General features: G+C 31.1%; 1 protein-coding gene across 4 annotated transcripts in view; it reads right to left on the bottom strand.

Moving 5' to 3' along the window:
* Positions 1-19,072, bottom strand: part of LOC148310658 (bestrophin-4-like) — a 50,543-nt gene extending 31,471 nt beyond the window's left edge. For all 4 annotated transcript variants that reach the window (XM_088258092.1, XM_088258095.1, XM_088258093.1 and 1 more), the window contains exon 1: positions 18,361-19,072. In XM_088258092.1, the coding sequence (XP_088114218.1) occupies positions 18,361-18,431 (71 nt within the window). In that variant the 5' untranslated portion in view covers positions 18,432-19,072. The remainder of the gene's footprint in view (positions 1-18,360) is intronic.
* Positions 19,073-19,236: the final 164 nt, after the last annotated feature.

The raw sequence follows: 19,236 nt of genomic DNA, 5'->3' as shown, positions 1-19,236 counted from the left end.
GCGGATGACGCCGTACTGCTAGCGAGCAGCGCGGAGGATTTGCAACTTATAGTGTCAAGAATGTACGATGTATGTATGGAAAATGATCTGGCAATGAATGAAGGTAAGTCAAAGGTCATGGTGTTTGAAAGAGAGAAAGATTTGACAGAATGCAAGATTATCGTGCACAATGAATCCCTAGAACAGGTGCAAGAATTTTTATATCTAGGAAGCATGTTCACAAGGGATGGAAAAGTGGATAAGGATATTGAGAGAAGAGTGAATGCAGGGAATAGAATAAATGGTGCTTTTAACAGAGTGATTGGGAATAAGAATATGTCCATGGAAGCTAAGCTAGCGGTTCACAACGGCGTGCTAGTACCGACACTAATGTATGGAAGCGAAACATGGAACTGGCAAAGGAAGGATGAAAGCAGAGTGAATGCTGTTGAAATGCGCTCCCTCAGACGAATGTGTGGAAAATCATTGTATGACAGAATTAAAAACGACGATATAAGAAAGGAATGTAAGGCTGAACGAGGAATAATTGAAAAGATTAGAAAGAGCTCTTTGCGGTGGTATGGACATGTGGAGCGAATGGATAGCGAGAGAATGACTAAGAAAATATATGTGGCGAATGTGAGAGGGAAAACAGAACGTGGACGACCGAAAAAGACTTGGCACGATCAGATCAATCAGAACCTAAAATCTGGCGGTGTCAAAAGTCTGCGTAATCGGAGGGCATGTATGACTAGATGTATGGATGTGAAGGAGGCTAGGAGTGTATGTCAGGACAGAAGAGTTTGGCGTTCCATCCTCTCTGCCTACCCCTGCGGGGAAACGGCGTGATGGTAGTAGTAGTAGTAGTAGTAACAATTTATATGCGACTATTTGATTTTTTTATACGAATTTACCTTGCGGAAATATTTTACTTGCAAAATACAGAAAAAACTCTAAACCCACCCGTGCGTGCAAAATAAGGTACCTATTGTAGATATACACTAAGTATGTAATATTACTTTAACAGGTTGTTCTGGGTTTGCTCGAATATAGTCTCAGAGCAGGCGATTCCAATGTCAGGCTTTATTTGTAAAACACTTTCGTATCGTAAACTCTTTTACATAATGTTCCTGAAAATCCAATAACCAAATACACTGGATATCACGAACTTGTACGTAGCTAATAGCATTCTTGACGAGGACGGAAAATCAAATGTCGGGCGAGTCATACTTGAGATGGTGAAGTGTGAAATTACTGCAATATTGAATGCGCATTTTTTTCATGTATAAGAAATCATTAATCTGTTTATTGACTCAGCCCGGATTTTTTCTTCAAATACATGGACTTTTAAATCCATGGTTCCTTTTTACACAACGCCAGTCATGTAAAAACGGAGAGAACGTGTTGAGAATAATTTTATATAATATGTTTTTTTTTATAAAAACACGTTATGAATTTATTATTTCTTTATTGTAAATAATCATTTAAACGTAAAAAAATATGATTTTTTTTAGAATACAAAATTCCAATAAATGTTAACATTTTGTTAATAACTATACAATACGAAATACTAAGATATGTATATAGATGCTGTAAGAGAAAAAAGATAATAATTTACAATAAATAATAAGTTTTCTTTTTCTTTTCCCACTTTAAATCTACCCAATTTTGTAACATCGGAATTGAGAAAGAAATAATCATCTTCAGATTTAATATTTTTTTACAATCGGATTTATTCACTTTTGATCTTATATAAAAATCACGTTTTCATCGGTAATACGTTAATCTAATAATACACCAGACAAAGGGTTGGAAAATAGGGGGAAATCATTCTGAAAATAAAACCTTATCGATGCTTTGCACGCACCAAGGAGGTAGAAAATTCAATGTAGGGGTAGAAAATTATCACTAACACAGGTACACTTGTGTACGAAAAAATAAAATTTCATTGTCTTAGGACCAACCTTTTTTAATAGAGGTTTTCGGGGAAAATAGTATCTTGATACTAAACTAATCATATTTAAAAATAACATACCTTGATCCCTAACCAACGAAAGGACAAAAGGAGTCCCAAAATTATAATTTTATCACAAAGATAGAAATCAAACATACTAATATCAAATAGTTATTTTAATATAAAATCATAAATAAATATATTATTAAAAATAATTTCCAATATTGTCGATACACATAAACATTTTTTTCTTTCTGTAATCTGAATGCGGCTAGCACCCATGTTTTAAAATAGGTATCAAATTTTGATAGAGCGAAAATCGAAGATCATATCCTAACCTTTAAATGTAAAATAAACCACTTATCTTTACTGAAAATAATGCTAGACGAGTCACACGCTCATTTTTACACTAAAACAACAACAAAGAAGAATTTTAGGATACTTTACACAAGAACATTAAACTACAAAATAATTTGAAATGGGACATCCCAGTATTTACCAGTCCATGGTAGTGTCACACATTTAGCTTTGCGTGTCATCTGTATCATTATCTAATAGAACACTAATTGTCAGAAATGTTAATTCACCGCCCATTCAAATTAGAGTATATTAAAATACATCCCAAACACAGTTTAGACTCAATCGCCAGTTTACGTCTATATAAATTGTATGAAGCTTTTGCCGGTCAGACATCAAACATTTTTTAAACAAAAAAATTCATGATATAATGGCTTTTGTATTTTGCGAAATGGATGTTTTAGAACAATTACTTATTGTTTTTATTATCTTACCAGTTTTGAAGTAATTACCGTGTCCATTAAAAATACTCGGTTAATTATTTGCGGTAAACTTACAAATACGTTTATGATAAGAGGATATACAGTAGCGTGCAGCGAAATGTTTCCAGACTGAATGAAAAACGTTGTCGAAAAAGTATGGTTTGAAATTTTTTCCCAAGACTATGGTACATATAAAATTTGGTGAACTCCATGCCAAAACGTATTGAAGCAGTAATAATAAAAAAAGGAGGAACAACAAATTACCTACTGATTTTGTTGGTTTTTGATAATTTTTAGAGTTGTGTACCTATATAATTTGATTTTATTTAAATATGTGTTTTTTTTAATTAGTGGATCTTTTTTAATTTGTGTGCAAAAAAAATTAAAATCTAAAAATTAACTATAAAATTCAGATAAAAACAATTTTGGTCACTAAATAGGAACTTTTTTTGGTATATCATCTTAAATCAGTGTTGTTTAATAATTTGGACTGAAAATCTATCAAGAAATCACAACAACAAAAATATTAAATAAAACTGATATTTACAGTCTGGAAACATTTCACTGCTTGCTACTGTATATATATATATACTTCAGAAGAACCTTTTTTTCAAAAGGAAATTGATAATTTACGAATGTCAAACAATAGTATTTGTTATCTTCTGATTATGAAAGAAATACAAAGAAAACCAATTCAATTCTGAATCAGACACAGCGCCGCGCCAGTTATATGATGCCTTTCATTACCATTAAGCTCTCTTGTCATTCTATAAAATATACAGATAATCATAACAGAAATAATAAAATCCATGTAAGCAAAAAAGTATACAGGGTACTAGGAGGATGGAGGAGATTGAATATAACACAACAAGTCGGCGCACTCTGTAATCTTCTGCTATAAGCTGTGTGATTGTACGAGTATACACACCTAACTAAATTAGCCTTGTGTATCTCAACAAGTAGATAAGATACAGAAAGAGCTGTGAGAGAAATACGTTAAAAAACACGAAGAGATTTTAAGATGTTTTGATAGATGAATCTGCAAAATTTGGCATACATTCACAGATTACGTATACAAATTTAAAAGATTTTGACGTATGTAAAATACGTATTGATGTTTTTGACGGATGTAAATAAATACGTATTGATGTGCACCTATAGATTTTACCATAAAACTTCTCATCATAAAACCACCTATTTATCATAAAACCTTTTATCTCAAGGGACTCGTACAAAATAAAACAACGAAAAAGCAATGGAAGTCTTTCTAATTTAAATATTTTTATATGTTACATTTTCCAAATACTGACTATGATTTTTTTTATTTAATTTGAGTGTAGTGTAAAGTAATTTGTTATGGTAATAAATTGCATATAATATTAGATTTAATTATCAAATCTAATTCGTAGTGCATGCCTATAAAAATAAATGCGGATTTTTAAAATTATTATTACGGTTATTTATTAAAAACTTACATTTGTAAAAATAATACACAATAACTTAAATATGCCACATTCTAGGAAAAATGATGTCATATGTGTTAAATTTAAGAAGCCAACTAATAAATGCAATGTTATAACAGAAAACTTGTTTTGTACAAAACAGGCTTAACAATCTTATTTATGAAAAAAATATTTGAACCAACTTCTTGAAATATTCACCACGAAATAAGCGTATTTCAGAATTTTCATGTACTTGGAAAAAGTAAAGTAAATCAAAGAATTAACCTTTATTTTTTAGATATTTCAATATGAAATATATACATGTTTATTCAGTGTATTTATCGCGATAATAAGATATTATCAGATATGAATCATAAAAAGTGAAAATAATGAAGAGGCAATATTTATGTATTAAAAAGGGATTTGATGGCAACTTAGATTTGGTCAAAATATTAAATTTTGTGGTTACTTTAAGATATACCACAAGAAAGCTAATGGCTAAGTAAAAACATATTGTAGTTTAAAAATAAAATATCATTAATAATTTTGTTTTTTATCGGGTACACAAGGGGTGATGAGTTTATGATAAAACAAGCAAGATGGCAAAAAGGGTAAACAATATCTAAAATTAGATAAGACTAATAAAAAAATATATGTAACCAGTATGGAGAATATAGAATAAGGTTGACTTTGACGCTAAACACACAAGAGTAATGAGTTATGCACACAGATTACGTACGTGGATTGACGATGAAGTGACAATGAAGACAAATATTACGACGAACGGTGACAAACACGATAAGTCAATAATCGAGCATATATACGTCAACGTTTAAGTCTACGACATAAGCCCATTATTCAAATTCCCCATCATGTTAAACCCACAGCTAACAAACAGAATTTCATTATTAAAGTCAGAATTTCAATTAGCGGTTAAAAAGATTGAATTAGCATACGTTTGTTCGTGCAGAAAAAAATGGTATTTTAAATAGGAAACATCTACCACTTGTGCATATTTTTAGTAGAACGAATTGGCATAAACGTGATATATCGACACACCCCACGAATAAAGTAAGATCTGTAAAAACGCTACTTCACAAGATAGCGATATAAAGTTGTTTATATTAATTAACAAAATAGTCACTATTTGAGTAATCTTCAATAGAAATTAATATTTTTTTTGTATTATTTTATCAAACACTGAATTCACCCTATGGATGATTTACCAATATACGGAGCTGGTCTTTGAAAAATAAAAATAATAAAATGTTGAAAACCAACTGGTCAAATAGAAGATTTTTATGTTATTTTTTGTTAGGCTTTCCTAAAAATTAAACGTGAGGTAATTCAAAATGCATCTCACCTCCACCGACAAGACACACAAGGTGGCTTGGTGGGTCTCTGCAATTTTTTTTTCAATATGTATAAAATTGTGATTTAAATAAATGTATTTAATTTATGTTAATTTTTTTTAAACCTTTATTCAATTGGAATAAGCTATATACTTCACAACTTCTCAACCGAGGGCGCCACCGTCAGCCCAAATTCCAAATCTATCAAAGTTACAACTAACATACGAAAGAAATTCAACAACAGTGCATAAATATACATCTTTCAAAAATTAATGCAATATGGATGTTCAATGATGGGCAGAATGGTGGTAAAATCAGTAACTATTTTTTGCGTTTTCTGCCGATCCGACTTGATTAGTTAAACGTTCCTATTTGCAGATTATGCTTAAAAATGTCACCAAACTGCATACTAATATTTCTTGTTAACACAACAAAACAGCCTCCGAGAAATAAGTAGTTTAAAAACACATTTTATATATTTAGTACAGTTAAATTAATTTTGTTGTTGTTCATGTGCTGTATAGTTCCTCTGGATAAAAACAATGGCGGACTGATTGGAGATTATGCCGGCTTCTTTAATCGTATGCACGCCTCCAACACAAGGTCACTGGCAACATTGCGGCATTCACACTGACTATTGACAGATTACAATAACGTATTGTAAATATACAATAAACATGAATGCGAATTGCAAACAGCGATACCGTTTAAGTTCGCGATACAAAAAAACCGTATTTTTAAAAAAGTATTTTTGCTTGTCATCCGACAAGTAAAAATATACATTTTCGGCTTCTGTATTTTATAATTGTATTTTAAAATAAACCAGCTAACAAGGTTGATTTTTTTATTTAAGTTTTACTTAGTAAATACAACTACAGTATTTCTTAAAATCTATTGTGACATCTCGCTCACTCCTTTCAAGAACGTCATAAATCAATAAACTCGATTTTTCAGGAGAACGTTTTTAAAGTTTAAAAATATAATACAATTTATTAAAAATAAATATCAAGCCACTTGTAGAACTTTTTACTTTGCAACAGATCATTTAAGTTAAAATCTGAAGGTTTTTTCTCCATTTGAAAAATATTTATTATATTTTAAAAAATAATTAAACAATACCTTTTCTTCAAAATGCGAAAACAACACTTTCTGCCCTGTAGCGGGTAAATATTAAGTTAAAAATGTGCCTCTTTTGCTGGGATATAGTACATTTTTCGGGCATTCCGAAAACATACAAAACTGAAAATTGACGAATTTTGATTTATGACGTTCTTGAAAGGAGTGAGCGATGTGTTAAGATGCATTCCACATCCTTTTCAAACACCGCGAAATGCATCGAAACAAGTGTATAAAAATAGATTTACAATTTTATAAAAATAGTAGTATTTACCATTAAAAATGGATAGATTTTACCACAAAGCGAATGGCTAATCAATCAATGAAATCGTTTTTTTTTGTTTAAAAAATTCAGCAATATGTAAAGTTTGGTACATATTTTAAAACATTCCAGCAAACTGGGTTGATTTTTTTCGTTTACAAAAAATCACAAAAAAACATTTAAAATTTTTTAGTATTTTAAAATAATCCGACAAGTAGGGTAGATTTTTTTTGTTTATAAAATATCACTATAAAAGCATTTCTATTTTTTATCGAAAAAACATCCAGTAATATGTCAATCTTTAAGTAAGTGGGTTATTAACATTAATAATCATATTCTTAATATTTTTTAATACATTAAGTATTTGCTTTATGGTCAGATATTTTAAAAATCGTTTATGCTAGTACGTTGCTGTACGGACATCATAGAAAATATTTACGTTCTTACGCATAATTCTATTTTTTCATTAAAAAGACCATATTCTAAAAAAATATGAATGATGTTCATATGTTTTAATGAAGCGGGAGTTCTCAAAATGATTATAGGTCCATTAGAGTTTTACAGTATCACTATTCATCAGTAGAGTCGACAGAATATTTTTCAAATCAGTCGAGCATATCAACGCAGCAGATGTTCGTTAATTTCATTGAAATAAGGCAAGATAAGTTCATTAAAAATATTTTGTCGCTGCCAACACGGCTTTTTATATGCTAAAGAGCTAAATTAATTTTTTATATACCCAGGACAGAAAGCCGGAATTTATTATACTATTTAAATATAGACTGAAAAACATAAATTGAAAAATAATAAGGAAATCGGCGTCACAACCGCAACCAAAATTCAATCAATCCGGATAAAAAATATTTCAGCATCACGCAGTCAATTTTAGATGACATGAAGGACGAATTAATACTATTATAGATATTTATAATTAGACTATATAATCATACTTTTATAACTGACCGAAAAATCAATATACGAGTACTTTATATATTATTTTTACAACATTTTGAGTATATCCAAGTACCTGTTCACAAATCTGGATTATCTCCAATTGTAGGAGTTTATGAAAAATATATAGAATATGAAAAATACTCGTATAATTGGAGATAATCCAGATTTATGAACGAGTATTTGGACAAACTCAAAATGTTGTAAATAAATTATCTGGTCAAATTATAAGCTACAATGATAAAAGCGAAAATGATATTTTCTGACGTTTCTCATGTTTGTGATTATAATCCAGGATTCGGACCTCACAAACTAATAAAAGAGTTTCTGCTCGATAAAAAGCTTCTTTTCATCTCACCAATAGATGCCTGTAGTGAAGTTCTAGTGATTCAAGAACAATGTTTCAAAATTGATTCATATATATAGAACTTCCAAGAATTTTAGTAGTGTGGTTGTCAATAATGGGTAGAATTGGTGAATGTTACACGTGTGTAAAGTGATCACTTAAACCAGCCTATGACGGCCGTCAGCCCCGTAAATGCCCAGACCTCCATATTCTTCTTCATCTTTGATGAGATGTAAAAAACAATATTATTTAAAAAAAAGTGAAAATTTAGTTCGTAAATGTCAGATGCAATAGCATATCAAATCAGATAATAAATAAGCCCAAACTGATAATAAACTAGAAACATAACTGCAGCAAAATGCCAATACATAGAAATATATATTTTAATACTTACATACAAATGTATGTGGTAATATTAATCATTTCCTGATAAAACCACAACTCGGTTGTCTAAATTGTAAGTGTCATTCACCGACATTTTTGCAACAATGCGATAAAGTCCTAGATTTTCCAAAGCTGTATAACATAATTCGCTCCCTCCATTCAACAAAGTCATATATCAAAAATCGTCAATTTTCAGTTGTGCATGTTTCCGGAATACCCAGAAAATGTACTTTATCCCAGCAAAAGCGCCATATTTTTAACTTAATATTTACCCGCTCCAGGGCAGAAAGTGTTGTTTTTGTATTTTGAAGAAAATGTATTGATTAATTATATTTTTAAATATACCAAATATTTTTCAAATTGAGAAAAAACATTCAGGTTTTACCTAAAAAGATCTGTACCACAGTAAAAAGTTCAATAAGTGGCTTGATATTTATTTTTAATACATTTTATTATATTTTTAAACTTTAAGAACGTTCTCCTGAAAAATCAAGTTTTGTGATTTATGACATTCTTGAAAGGAGTGAACGATGTCTATTCAAGTCCGATTTTTTATGTATATTGGATATGTTTTTGTTTTCTTGAGAATAAATAAAGTATTTTTTAATCCCTTTCAATTACTCATTTCTTTTCAAAACCATACATGTTATTATTTCTTCAACTAAAAACTATTTTTTTTAATACAAATCAATTACGTAAAATCTTACCTGGATTTAGAGAAAATTAAGTTGCGACTTAAGGAATGCCGGGCCTTAACGAAAACTGGGCCTTAAGAGTTGACTTTCATGTACATACTATCCGAAGACCGATTCTATTGAATAGTTAAAAAAAAAAACAAACCATTGTTTATGATATCTCAACCATAAAGTCCTTCGTCTATCTACGAGCGACCTATCGTCGGATAAAGCTACGGATGATATTATAAAATAGCTCTTTTATATAACACGATATAATCACGTTTTTGATTTATGATAACGAAATCTAAACATTCGCAGTTACTAATTCGTATTTGATGAAACGATTAATAGCATTTATAAAGTGCTCTTCTTACTGCTGATAGATGAAAAAAAACGTATTTGTGATACGAGTTCCATTTTAATGATTTGTTTAGAGCTTAAAGTAACAATTTCAACAATGCTGGATGGTTTTATTGTCAAAACCATTGTCGTCGATGGATATTGATCGTTTGCAACGTAAAATGACATACTGGCGTTTTGTAAGGGTTTTAGAAGCACACTCCACAATTTTTATTTGACCATTAAAAAGATATGTGGACATTGTATTGAATGTAAAAATGACGTTATGTCCCGTCTATAAACTTTGACTAGGAAACCGATGGAGTCTTATCAAGAACGATGACGTTTTATACCCAATTAGGAAAAAAAGATATATATAAATATGATAATGACAAAAATAAACATTTTTTAAAAGATACATCACTAACATAACATTATCAAATAAAACATTAAAAATTATTAAAAAATATCGTCATTATTAAAAATTCAGAATCTAAGCCTGCAACATACTTAGGTATGCAGATGAAAATCTATGCGTATTTTTATAAAAATAACAAAAAAATTCAGTATTTTTTTGTACATATGATATAAACAATAGATGATTGGTTATCCGCTTACTATCCGATATCGGCCTATCTAACCTTTTTATAGTTTCATAATTGATTCGGCAGTCACTTTGTGGTAAAATCTATCCATTTTTAATTTAAGTTTTAATGGGTAAATACCACTAATACTTATTTTCCTTTTTATAAATTCTTATTTAGTATTCGGTATCTAGCCGGATGAATACACATATCGCTCACTCCTTTCAAGAACGTCATAAATCAAAAAACTAGATTTTTCAGGAGAACGTTTTTAAAGTTTAAAAATAAAACACAATGTTTTAAAAATAAATATCAAGCCACTTATTGAACTTTATACTGTGCAACAGATCTTTTTGGGTAAAACCTGAAGGTTTTTTCTCCATTTGAAAAATATTTAGTATATTTAAAAAAATAATTGAACAATACCTTTTCTTCAAAATGCAAAAACAACACTTTCTGCCCTGTAGCGAGTAAATATTAAGTTAAAAATATGCCTCTTTTGCTGGGATATAGTACATTTTCTAGGCATTCCGAAAACATGCACAACTGAAAATTGTCGATTTTTGATTTATGACGTTCTTGAAAGGAGTGAGCGATATGTACATATCGCTCACTCCTTTTAACAACGTCATATATTTAAAAAAAACTTGATATTTCAGGAGATCGTTTTTAAAGTTTTGAAATATAATGAAATATATTCAAAATAAATATCAAACCACTTATTAAACTTTTTTACTGTGCAACATATTTTTTTAGGTAAAACCTGAAGGTTTTTTTTCCATTTGAAAAATATTAAGTATATTTCAAAAAATAATTAATCAATACCTTTTTTTCAAAATGCAAAAACAACACTTTCTGCCCTGTAGCGGGTAAACATTAAGTTAAAAATATGCCTCTTTTGCTGGGATATAGTACATTTTCTGGGCATTCCGAAAACATGAACAACAGAAAATTGACGATATTTGATTTATGACGTTCTTGAAAGGAGTGAGCGATATGTACATATATATTTTTTTAAATACTAAACAAACCATCAAATATTGTAGGAACACCATTGAGTATGTTAGTAATTGTTCAAAATAATACGAAACCATGAAAAGGGGAAAAATCTAAACCATAAAATATACGTGTAAACTGAACGCACACATAAAGTGAAGTCAATATCCACGCAAGTACTCGTGTAATAAATTGTATTATATAATATCTATTATCTACTGGAGGTTGTTGTAATGGCAAAGGATAATTACGCAATTATGTTATCGTTGCTACAATGGTTCTGTAGTTGTGTGTGTGTAGCTACTATCCGCGAACCCAAATAAGTTGTAGTTAATGTAGGTAGATACGGCTCTTAAAATACATAAGTAATGACAAAAAACTCCAGTTAGTAAATTACTTCACTCAAGGCTGTGAATGACTGAAAGGTGTAATACATTTTGATTTTTGTCTCGTTTTTTACATACTCAGGTGTGTTTCAATCAGGAATTTTATGATTACATTGGTGCAGTAAAAAAGACACGAATTTATTCATCGTTATAGAACCAGAAAAATATATATATAAACGGCCTAGATTCCCATTTACCAACAACAAAATCCAGACTTTTTACTTCGGGTTCACGCAATCGAAGAAGACTTTAGTTAAGGGGGTAACGCAAACAGAGGCGTGCATTATATATAGGCAGAAAAGCAGTGCCTACACTGGATTACTCGCGTTCCATATAGAAACACGACCATTGCCTACTATACATTATCCTTACCCAACCCTACCGCATACCCTGATTAAAAACTCACTGCACGCCACTGCTCGCAAACATACAATTTAATGAGCGACCGGCTACGAGAGGGGCGAGACGTGTCACTGCGCATTTTTGTATAGATATTTGAATTTGATTTTTTTTACAATATATATTGAAACAATTTTTTTTTTTAACTCATTACCTTTCAATAACTCAAACCATATATTTGTTTATTTATTTCAAAGAAAAACTTATTTTTTCAGTACAAAAATGATGTTTAAAGCAAAAAAAACAATTACGTTAAATGTTACCTGGGTTTGAGGAAAATTAAGTTGCTATTTAACGTATATAGGGCTTTAAGAGTTTAATTTTGTGTGAAAAAAACAGCAATAGAAATTGCTTACTAGATTGAGAATACAATATAAAGCTTTTCAACACCGTCATTTTCCAATATTTCTTCCCTATGAATGTTTTTGAATAATATCCGTCGAATTATTTTGAACATTATGTTCTGTTCAGATAAATAAAAGTTTATTAATGCCTTTATAAATATAGCCTTATAGACAGTTCCCGGAATGCTAAATAATAATAGCATTACTTTACGGTTCGGCGATGCCGGCAGACCGCACGCTACTAGCCCACCGGTAATTATTGTGTTTCGGCTGTATGTATAATACATACACAAATACACATGTATGGCCGGTAAAAGACATCTAAAGTAGTCTATATTCACTAAATGATTTGGTAATATATAAAGTTTTATTTCTAACAATACATCAGCACAATAATAAAGTAAAACCTTGATATAACGGCCTAATTGGGGGAGGGGGTGTAAAGCCGAAAGCCGTATAAAAAACAGGTTTGAAATTAATCAAAAAAACTTTTTTTAAAGGAATAAACCGCAAAACCCCTAGTTCAAGAGGCTTGTCTGCAGGTAGATAGTGAGGATAGTGAAGGTAAATGTAAAAAATACATCACAAACACCCGGACCAATTTAAAATAAAACTTTCTTGAAATCATTTTGCAATTGGCGGGAATGGAACCCGCGATGCCAGTTTCGCAGTCGAGCGTCTACCCAACTACGCCACGGCGCCAGTTTGAAAATATGAACACTGTATTGATATAAATAAACAATACAAAACACAAACAAAATTCTAACTATTGTCTTCGGACACTCATTGTGGAGTGACGTTCCTGTTTGATATCGAACTGCTTGCTTTCGGTAATCCTACCTTGAAAAAGGAGTCTAGTTTTGTTTGCACTTTTTAAGTTAGGAGTTTTTACCAACTCTCAGATTATGAAAATGCTTATACTTAATATAATTATATACAAAGAAAGTATGATGTGATTATAATAGCCGCTAAAATTATTCAGACGCAGCCACACTTAAATTTAATTAAACATGTAAAAAATAAAACGGGACGTTTTATTTTTTTACATTTGACCGGATTTTTTGTCTTTTTTATACGAAGTTAAATAGAGGTCCGTTATATTGAGGTTTTACTGTATTATACAACATTGAACTACTAGCACTAGTTCTGATTAAAGCAAATAATTCCAGTAATGGAAAATCGGAATAAAAAGATTGGAAATGGAAAGCTCCCTCCGTTACGTCGAAAATACGTGGTGATAAATAAACTTAAACTATCCAATATTATATATTTATATAAGTACTATGCAATAGTTAAAATATTTTTGATCTAATGTTTTTATTGTCAACTGAGTCCACCTGCACACGTAAAAAATAATCGCATTCATCCCATATATTTTATATTTAAACATTAATTAATACGATTTTACTGTTAAATATGTCGATAAATTTAATTATATAGACTGTTTATACTTTATTTTTATTTAAATAAATGGTAAAAAATTAGGAGGCTCAATACATTATTTAGCTCAAAGCCTACTAGGACCATTAAACGTGTGCTAGAGAAACAACGTGTGCATAGTGACACGAAAAGGATAATTAAAATTAGTCGTGTACACTTATGACCATCAATGCACGTAAATACGTGCATTGAAGTTTCATGCATAGTATTCAGAGACCTCGCATTCGACCTGACTGATGAATATGGTCACGAACAATAACGTAATGGTCAAGGATAGTTTGTCTTTTAGTTGTAGAATGATAAAAACTGCAATAGATTCCAATTTCTGCCATGAAAGCCACCCAAACAGTTATCCTAATCCAAATTCTCTGATATTCGCATTATGACCCTTAATATATTTCATTTTAGCTTAAACTATTTGTATCTTGAATTACCAATAAAGAACTGTCTTTCTTTCTGGTATCAATGAAGAATTTTGTACAATACCCCGAACACTTAAATTCACTGGATTAAATACATATCGCTCACTCCTTTCAAGAATGTCATAAATCAAAAAAACTAGATTTTTCAGGAGAACGTTTTCAAAGTTTAAAAATATAATACAATGTTTTAAAAATAAATATCAAGCCACTTATTGAACTTTTTACTGTGCAACAGATATTTTTAGGTAAAACGTGAAGGTTTTTTCTCCATTTGAAAATATTTAGTATATTTAAAAAAAAATAAACAATACCTTTTCTTCAAAATGCAAAAACAACACTTTCTGCCCTGTAGCGGGTAAATATTAAGTTAAAAATATGCCGCTTTTGCTGGGATATAGTACATTTTTTGGGCATTTCGAAAACATGCACAACTGAAAATTGACAATTTTTGATTTATGACGTTCTTGAAAGGAGTGAGCGATATACGAACTAATTTAATAAATATCTAATAGTAACATAAACATGACAAAAAGTTATATGCTTCAGATATTTGGTGGTACCCATCCGCGAATCTCAATCTACATAAATTACGTCTAACATATCTACAACCCACAACATACCTGAGGGAAAAACCTGTTATCATTTTCTTATACACTACTACATATAAAAAATAATTATGAAGACCAAGACCCGAAGGCTGAACGGTATCATTGAGAACAATAGATAAAGCGGAGTATATAATCAGGATTTTTATAATTATTTTTTATGGTCATGTTTGGTTCGGTGGTTTCTTAAAATTTTTAAACTAATACTCACCTCTTCAAAAAAAGATAGATGGAAAAAAATATATTATGCACTTATGGTACATTAAAAACAGTTACAAACGATTCAACGCATTCGGAAGATACTAATACAGGTTTATGACGAGTTTTTTTTTATGTGGCAGCGACTTACGTCCTACTTTTTGGTATTCGGCAATTATCATGTTTCTTTTTAAAATTCCTATAAATTTACAGTAAAATTTCCAATTTCTCATTACAGAAAAAATACATTGATACTACGAGTACCATGATTGCATGTAAAACAACGAATACATAATATCTGCCGTGGTAGCGCAAATGATTGAAAATAAGACCTTGAACTTAACAGCGAGTTTTTTTTTTCTCAGACGAGGCAAAATAATAATACGCTTCAAAAAATACATGGTCCGCCATGAGCCATTATGGATGTAAAATGCCGAAGAGCTAGCCACAAGAATAATTATAATTTTCTATATGCCGTTTCGTCTCTGTAACACAGTAGTGTAGTACTCAACACATTTGGCTACCCGGGATGCGGGTCCCGGGTCCAAATGACACGAAAATAAGAGTGTCTATTGTACTTTTCATATTATTGCGTTATCCAGAACTATTGTTCCTTAAAGCCGTATCATCTTATGTAAAATGTTAAAGATAATAATGCTAAGGCACCTTCCAAAGCCATCGAAAATAGATTTTTGATATAATGTATCGATGAAAATATTTTGTATTAATATGGTTGGAAGGAGGAATATCGAATTGTTTATTTTAAAGATTTTCTGCTTATGTATAAAAATTATTCTAATGCATTTCATTTCCGTCAATTCCCGAATAAGAGAGCCTAGAATGCATGGAGTGTAAGCTACATCAATCTTCAGCTACACCTATTTCACTTTCGCGGTCTAGACCAGAAGTTCCCAACTTTATTAACTTTTGAAGCCCTTTATACAATCAATTTTTATGGCAGAGCCACATAGGCCTACCACATGCCTTGATGTCAGAATGCGCCCAGGGCTCGGTCTGGAGATGGGCACAGAAATGGGCTCAGCTGAATGAGAAACATTAAGATGTAATTTGCAAATAAAGTTTTTTTTAAGGAAAGAATCAATGTCTCCATGATCTAGCTAAAAAGAACACATTTCGGACGTTTTATTTACTTAATCAAATCTACTGGATTTACTACTCCCAGTAATCCTAAAACTGAAAATAGAAAGAGAAAAATAATCATTTTGTTTGAAAAGGGTACAAATATTATGTGTTAGAAATCCTACATGTAAGTATACTAAACTGTAACGCGTGATTTAACCCTCAAAGCGCATTCTATCTAGCTCATGCCACCGTCCCAAGAGTTTTCATATTAGATCAACTTAAAATCTCGCACAAATTAAAGAGTGCAAGGAAACTCATTTGCTTCTTCTACGTGGGTTACGATCTGTATGATGATTGGTTTGCTTCGTCCATGGTCAGTCTCCATCCGTCTCTCCGCTCGTCTATTCAACTCTGCGTACTCGCTACAAAGCATATCGGAGATAATTTGGTCCATATAGATTGAGCAGGTCGTCCACTGTAGTTTCTGCCTTCGCACATGCCTTCCGCAATCCTAAGAGCAGGCCTAGGTGTCTTATATTATAGCCTATCCATTTGGCTCGCTGTTGTGTTGCTTTCTTTAGTAAGCGTCTAGACTCCCCGGTCCTGCTTAAAACCTCGTTGTTCCCTACATGTTCCGACCAATGAAGGCTCAACTCATTTGCGCATGGGAGGAACTTCGGCAATTAGCGTTTGTTATAGCGGGAACCTTCGGTAGTACAAAATATACTGGATGGTAAAGACCGAAACACAGATGATGGTAAATTAAATTGTGAGTACAAGTGATGTACGATAAGAAAGAAACCGCGTGTGGTTAGGATCAAAAAATAGCCCCCACTTTAAAAAAGAAAAATAGTAGTATGTATGGTACAAATTTTGTGGCTTATTTTTTTTCTTGGTGCCCGAGTGCAAAAATACCTCATTCCGCTATATTTTTCTTTATATTTTCAAAGCAATAAAACATATTGGCTTGTATTGTTTCAAGTGTAATGATACTATATTGACCACCAATATCGCCCAAGAAGGTATCTTCAGAATAAGATGTGTGTGAAATTAAATACTTCTACGTGTGAAATTGTCGCTAACTAGGATTATGCTTGAAATCAATTCAGTATTTTATTTTTCCTTACTTTACTATTGATGCTGACAAGTGGTGAGTATTTTATACTAAATAAGGCGATTAAGGGAATAAAATGTGTGTGTGTATGCTTAAAAAATATAAGAATACTTCAGCTAGTTGATATTATTATAAACCCGGTGAGTATGTTGGTCACAAAGGGCGTTTGTGCACTACACGGAATTTTACCGTCCGGCACGTCAATTAGCATATAAAACGGATGATTGGCTTGGATTGGCTTCTGCTTTTGTCCATCTTTCTTCGGATCGGTGCTCTTGATCGATGAGTGAACACGTTGCGCGTAAATTTTATCACGCTAAACTGCCGTAGTCGCTTTTATTTTTCAAAACCGGACTGCCGGACGGTAAAATTCCGGGTAGTGCACAAGCCCTCAAAACCCTTCCTTCTCGGGTAAGCGCCCTTGAGGTAGTATTTTAGGAAAATGGCGCTATATTAATTATCCAAATATATTATTATTATTATTCGTTTTAAATAAAACAATATAACTATTGCATGCAAACAATATAACTATTGCATGCAAATATAATACTTACGTATTATTATTTAAATTAATTATAATTAATTTATTATATAATTAAAAAATATTTGTTATTTAACTTGACATGGCTAAAGCAATAAATTCTATATGCAACGCCATTCTATATAAAAAAAATGTATATACATAAATACCAGGTTGTTCATTTTGCAGAAAATATAAGTTAAGAAGAATAGTCTACGAAGCCAATTTCTGCAAATGGAATTAAACATGGAGATGTAAAGTGTAAAATATACAACCTAACACGCAGATCAATTTAAAATAAATACTTCAATTTATTTTGCATTTGACGAGACTCGAATAGGGGACACCAGTTTCGCAGTCTAGCAACTACGCCACAGAGTGTGGCGTCTTTCTTATGTGATACATTCAATTATCAAATTGTTAGATGTTAGTTATTTATTGAATAAATAATTTCAAATATCCGGTATTTAAATAATTTCAAATAAATCAAAAAAATTATGTTGCCTTCAGGTACAGAATATTTATAATAAAAACATATTATTTTGTGCAATGCAAAAAAAGCATTTTGCTGTTATTAAAATACTTCCTTTCCATAAGTATAAAAATACGAAATCAGTGACCCCAAGGCCTATTTATGTTAACCCAGAGAAGTAACCTAGCAAACATGTGTATTTTAAATCCCGTTTACCTGAATAACAGTTTGAGAAAACATCCGAATCCTTTGCAGGTAGCAACCTCTGCTGTATACGTTACAGTCATCTTGGAATTTAATAACTTTTCAGAAGCTGCACAATATCATAATTTTATAAACTTCTCACAAACTCACGAACGGTGACCGGTTAAAAACATCACTTATTCAAATGTTATCAAAGTATTTATTGTATATTTTTACAAACATAAATTGGAGGATTTCAGTTTTTCAAATAAATAATTTGCCCACCTACTGGCAGATCAAAACAATATTATTTGTTGTTATTATTATTACGTAAACGTCATTAATCTGACAATTGCACAAAACAATGACAAAGGATTTGCTTAAAATATGATAAAGAAAAATTCGATAGATCTTCGATTAATAAAATATTTAATTGAATGAACTTCGTAAATTTAAATACATGATTTGTATTCAAAGCATAATTTTTTATTTTCAAATAGTAAAAAGGAACTTTTAGTTTATTTTTATAAATGGACACGCTCACATTTTAACAGTTTGCACAAAATTAGAAATATGAACTTTCTTATGTTAGCACGAACTATTAACACAAATTATGCACGGAATCGTAATAACAAGGCACAACCGAACCCGACGGCGTGTAACGACAAATTGCGGCAAACGAGTAAACGGCAAGTCAAATCGAACCAAATGGTGCCAGTTATTCATTATATTATTTTTCCTTTCTGCAGTTTTCCACCCTGTGCTAAAAAAAAAACATCTATAAGTCCTACCAATGTTATCATGTTGGATTAAAACTGAAAATTATTATTTTGGTAGGTACTTACCTACTCAGGAGCGGGAGGGTGGTTCAAATAAAAACCATACGATATAAGTCAAATCAGTTTAAAA

Source organism: Brachycentrus maculatus, unplaced genomic scaffold, assembly GCF_059751285.1.
Source record: "Brachycentrus maculatus isolate JH-2025_06_01 unplaced genomic scaffold, ASM5975128v1 h1tg000090l, whole genome shotgun sequence".
NCBI lineage: Eukaryota > Metazoa > Arthropoda > Insecta > Trichoptera > Brachycentridae > Brachycentrus > Brachycentrus maculatus.
The sequence above is the reverse complement of the archived record's forward strand: the minus strand, read 5'-3'. Positions and strand labels throughout refer to the sequence as shown.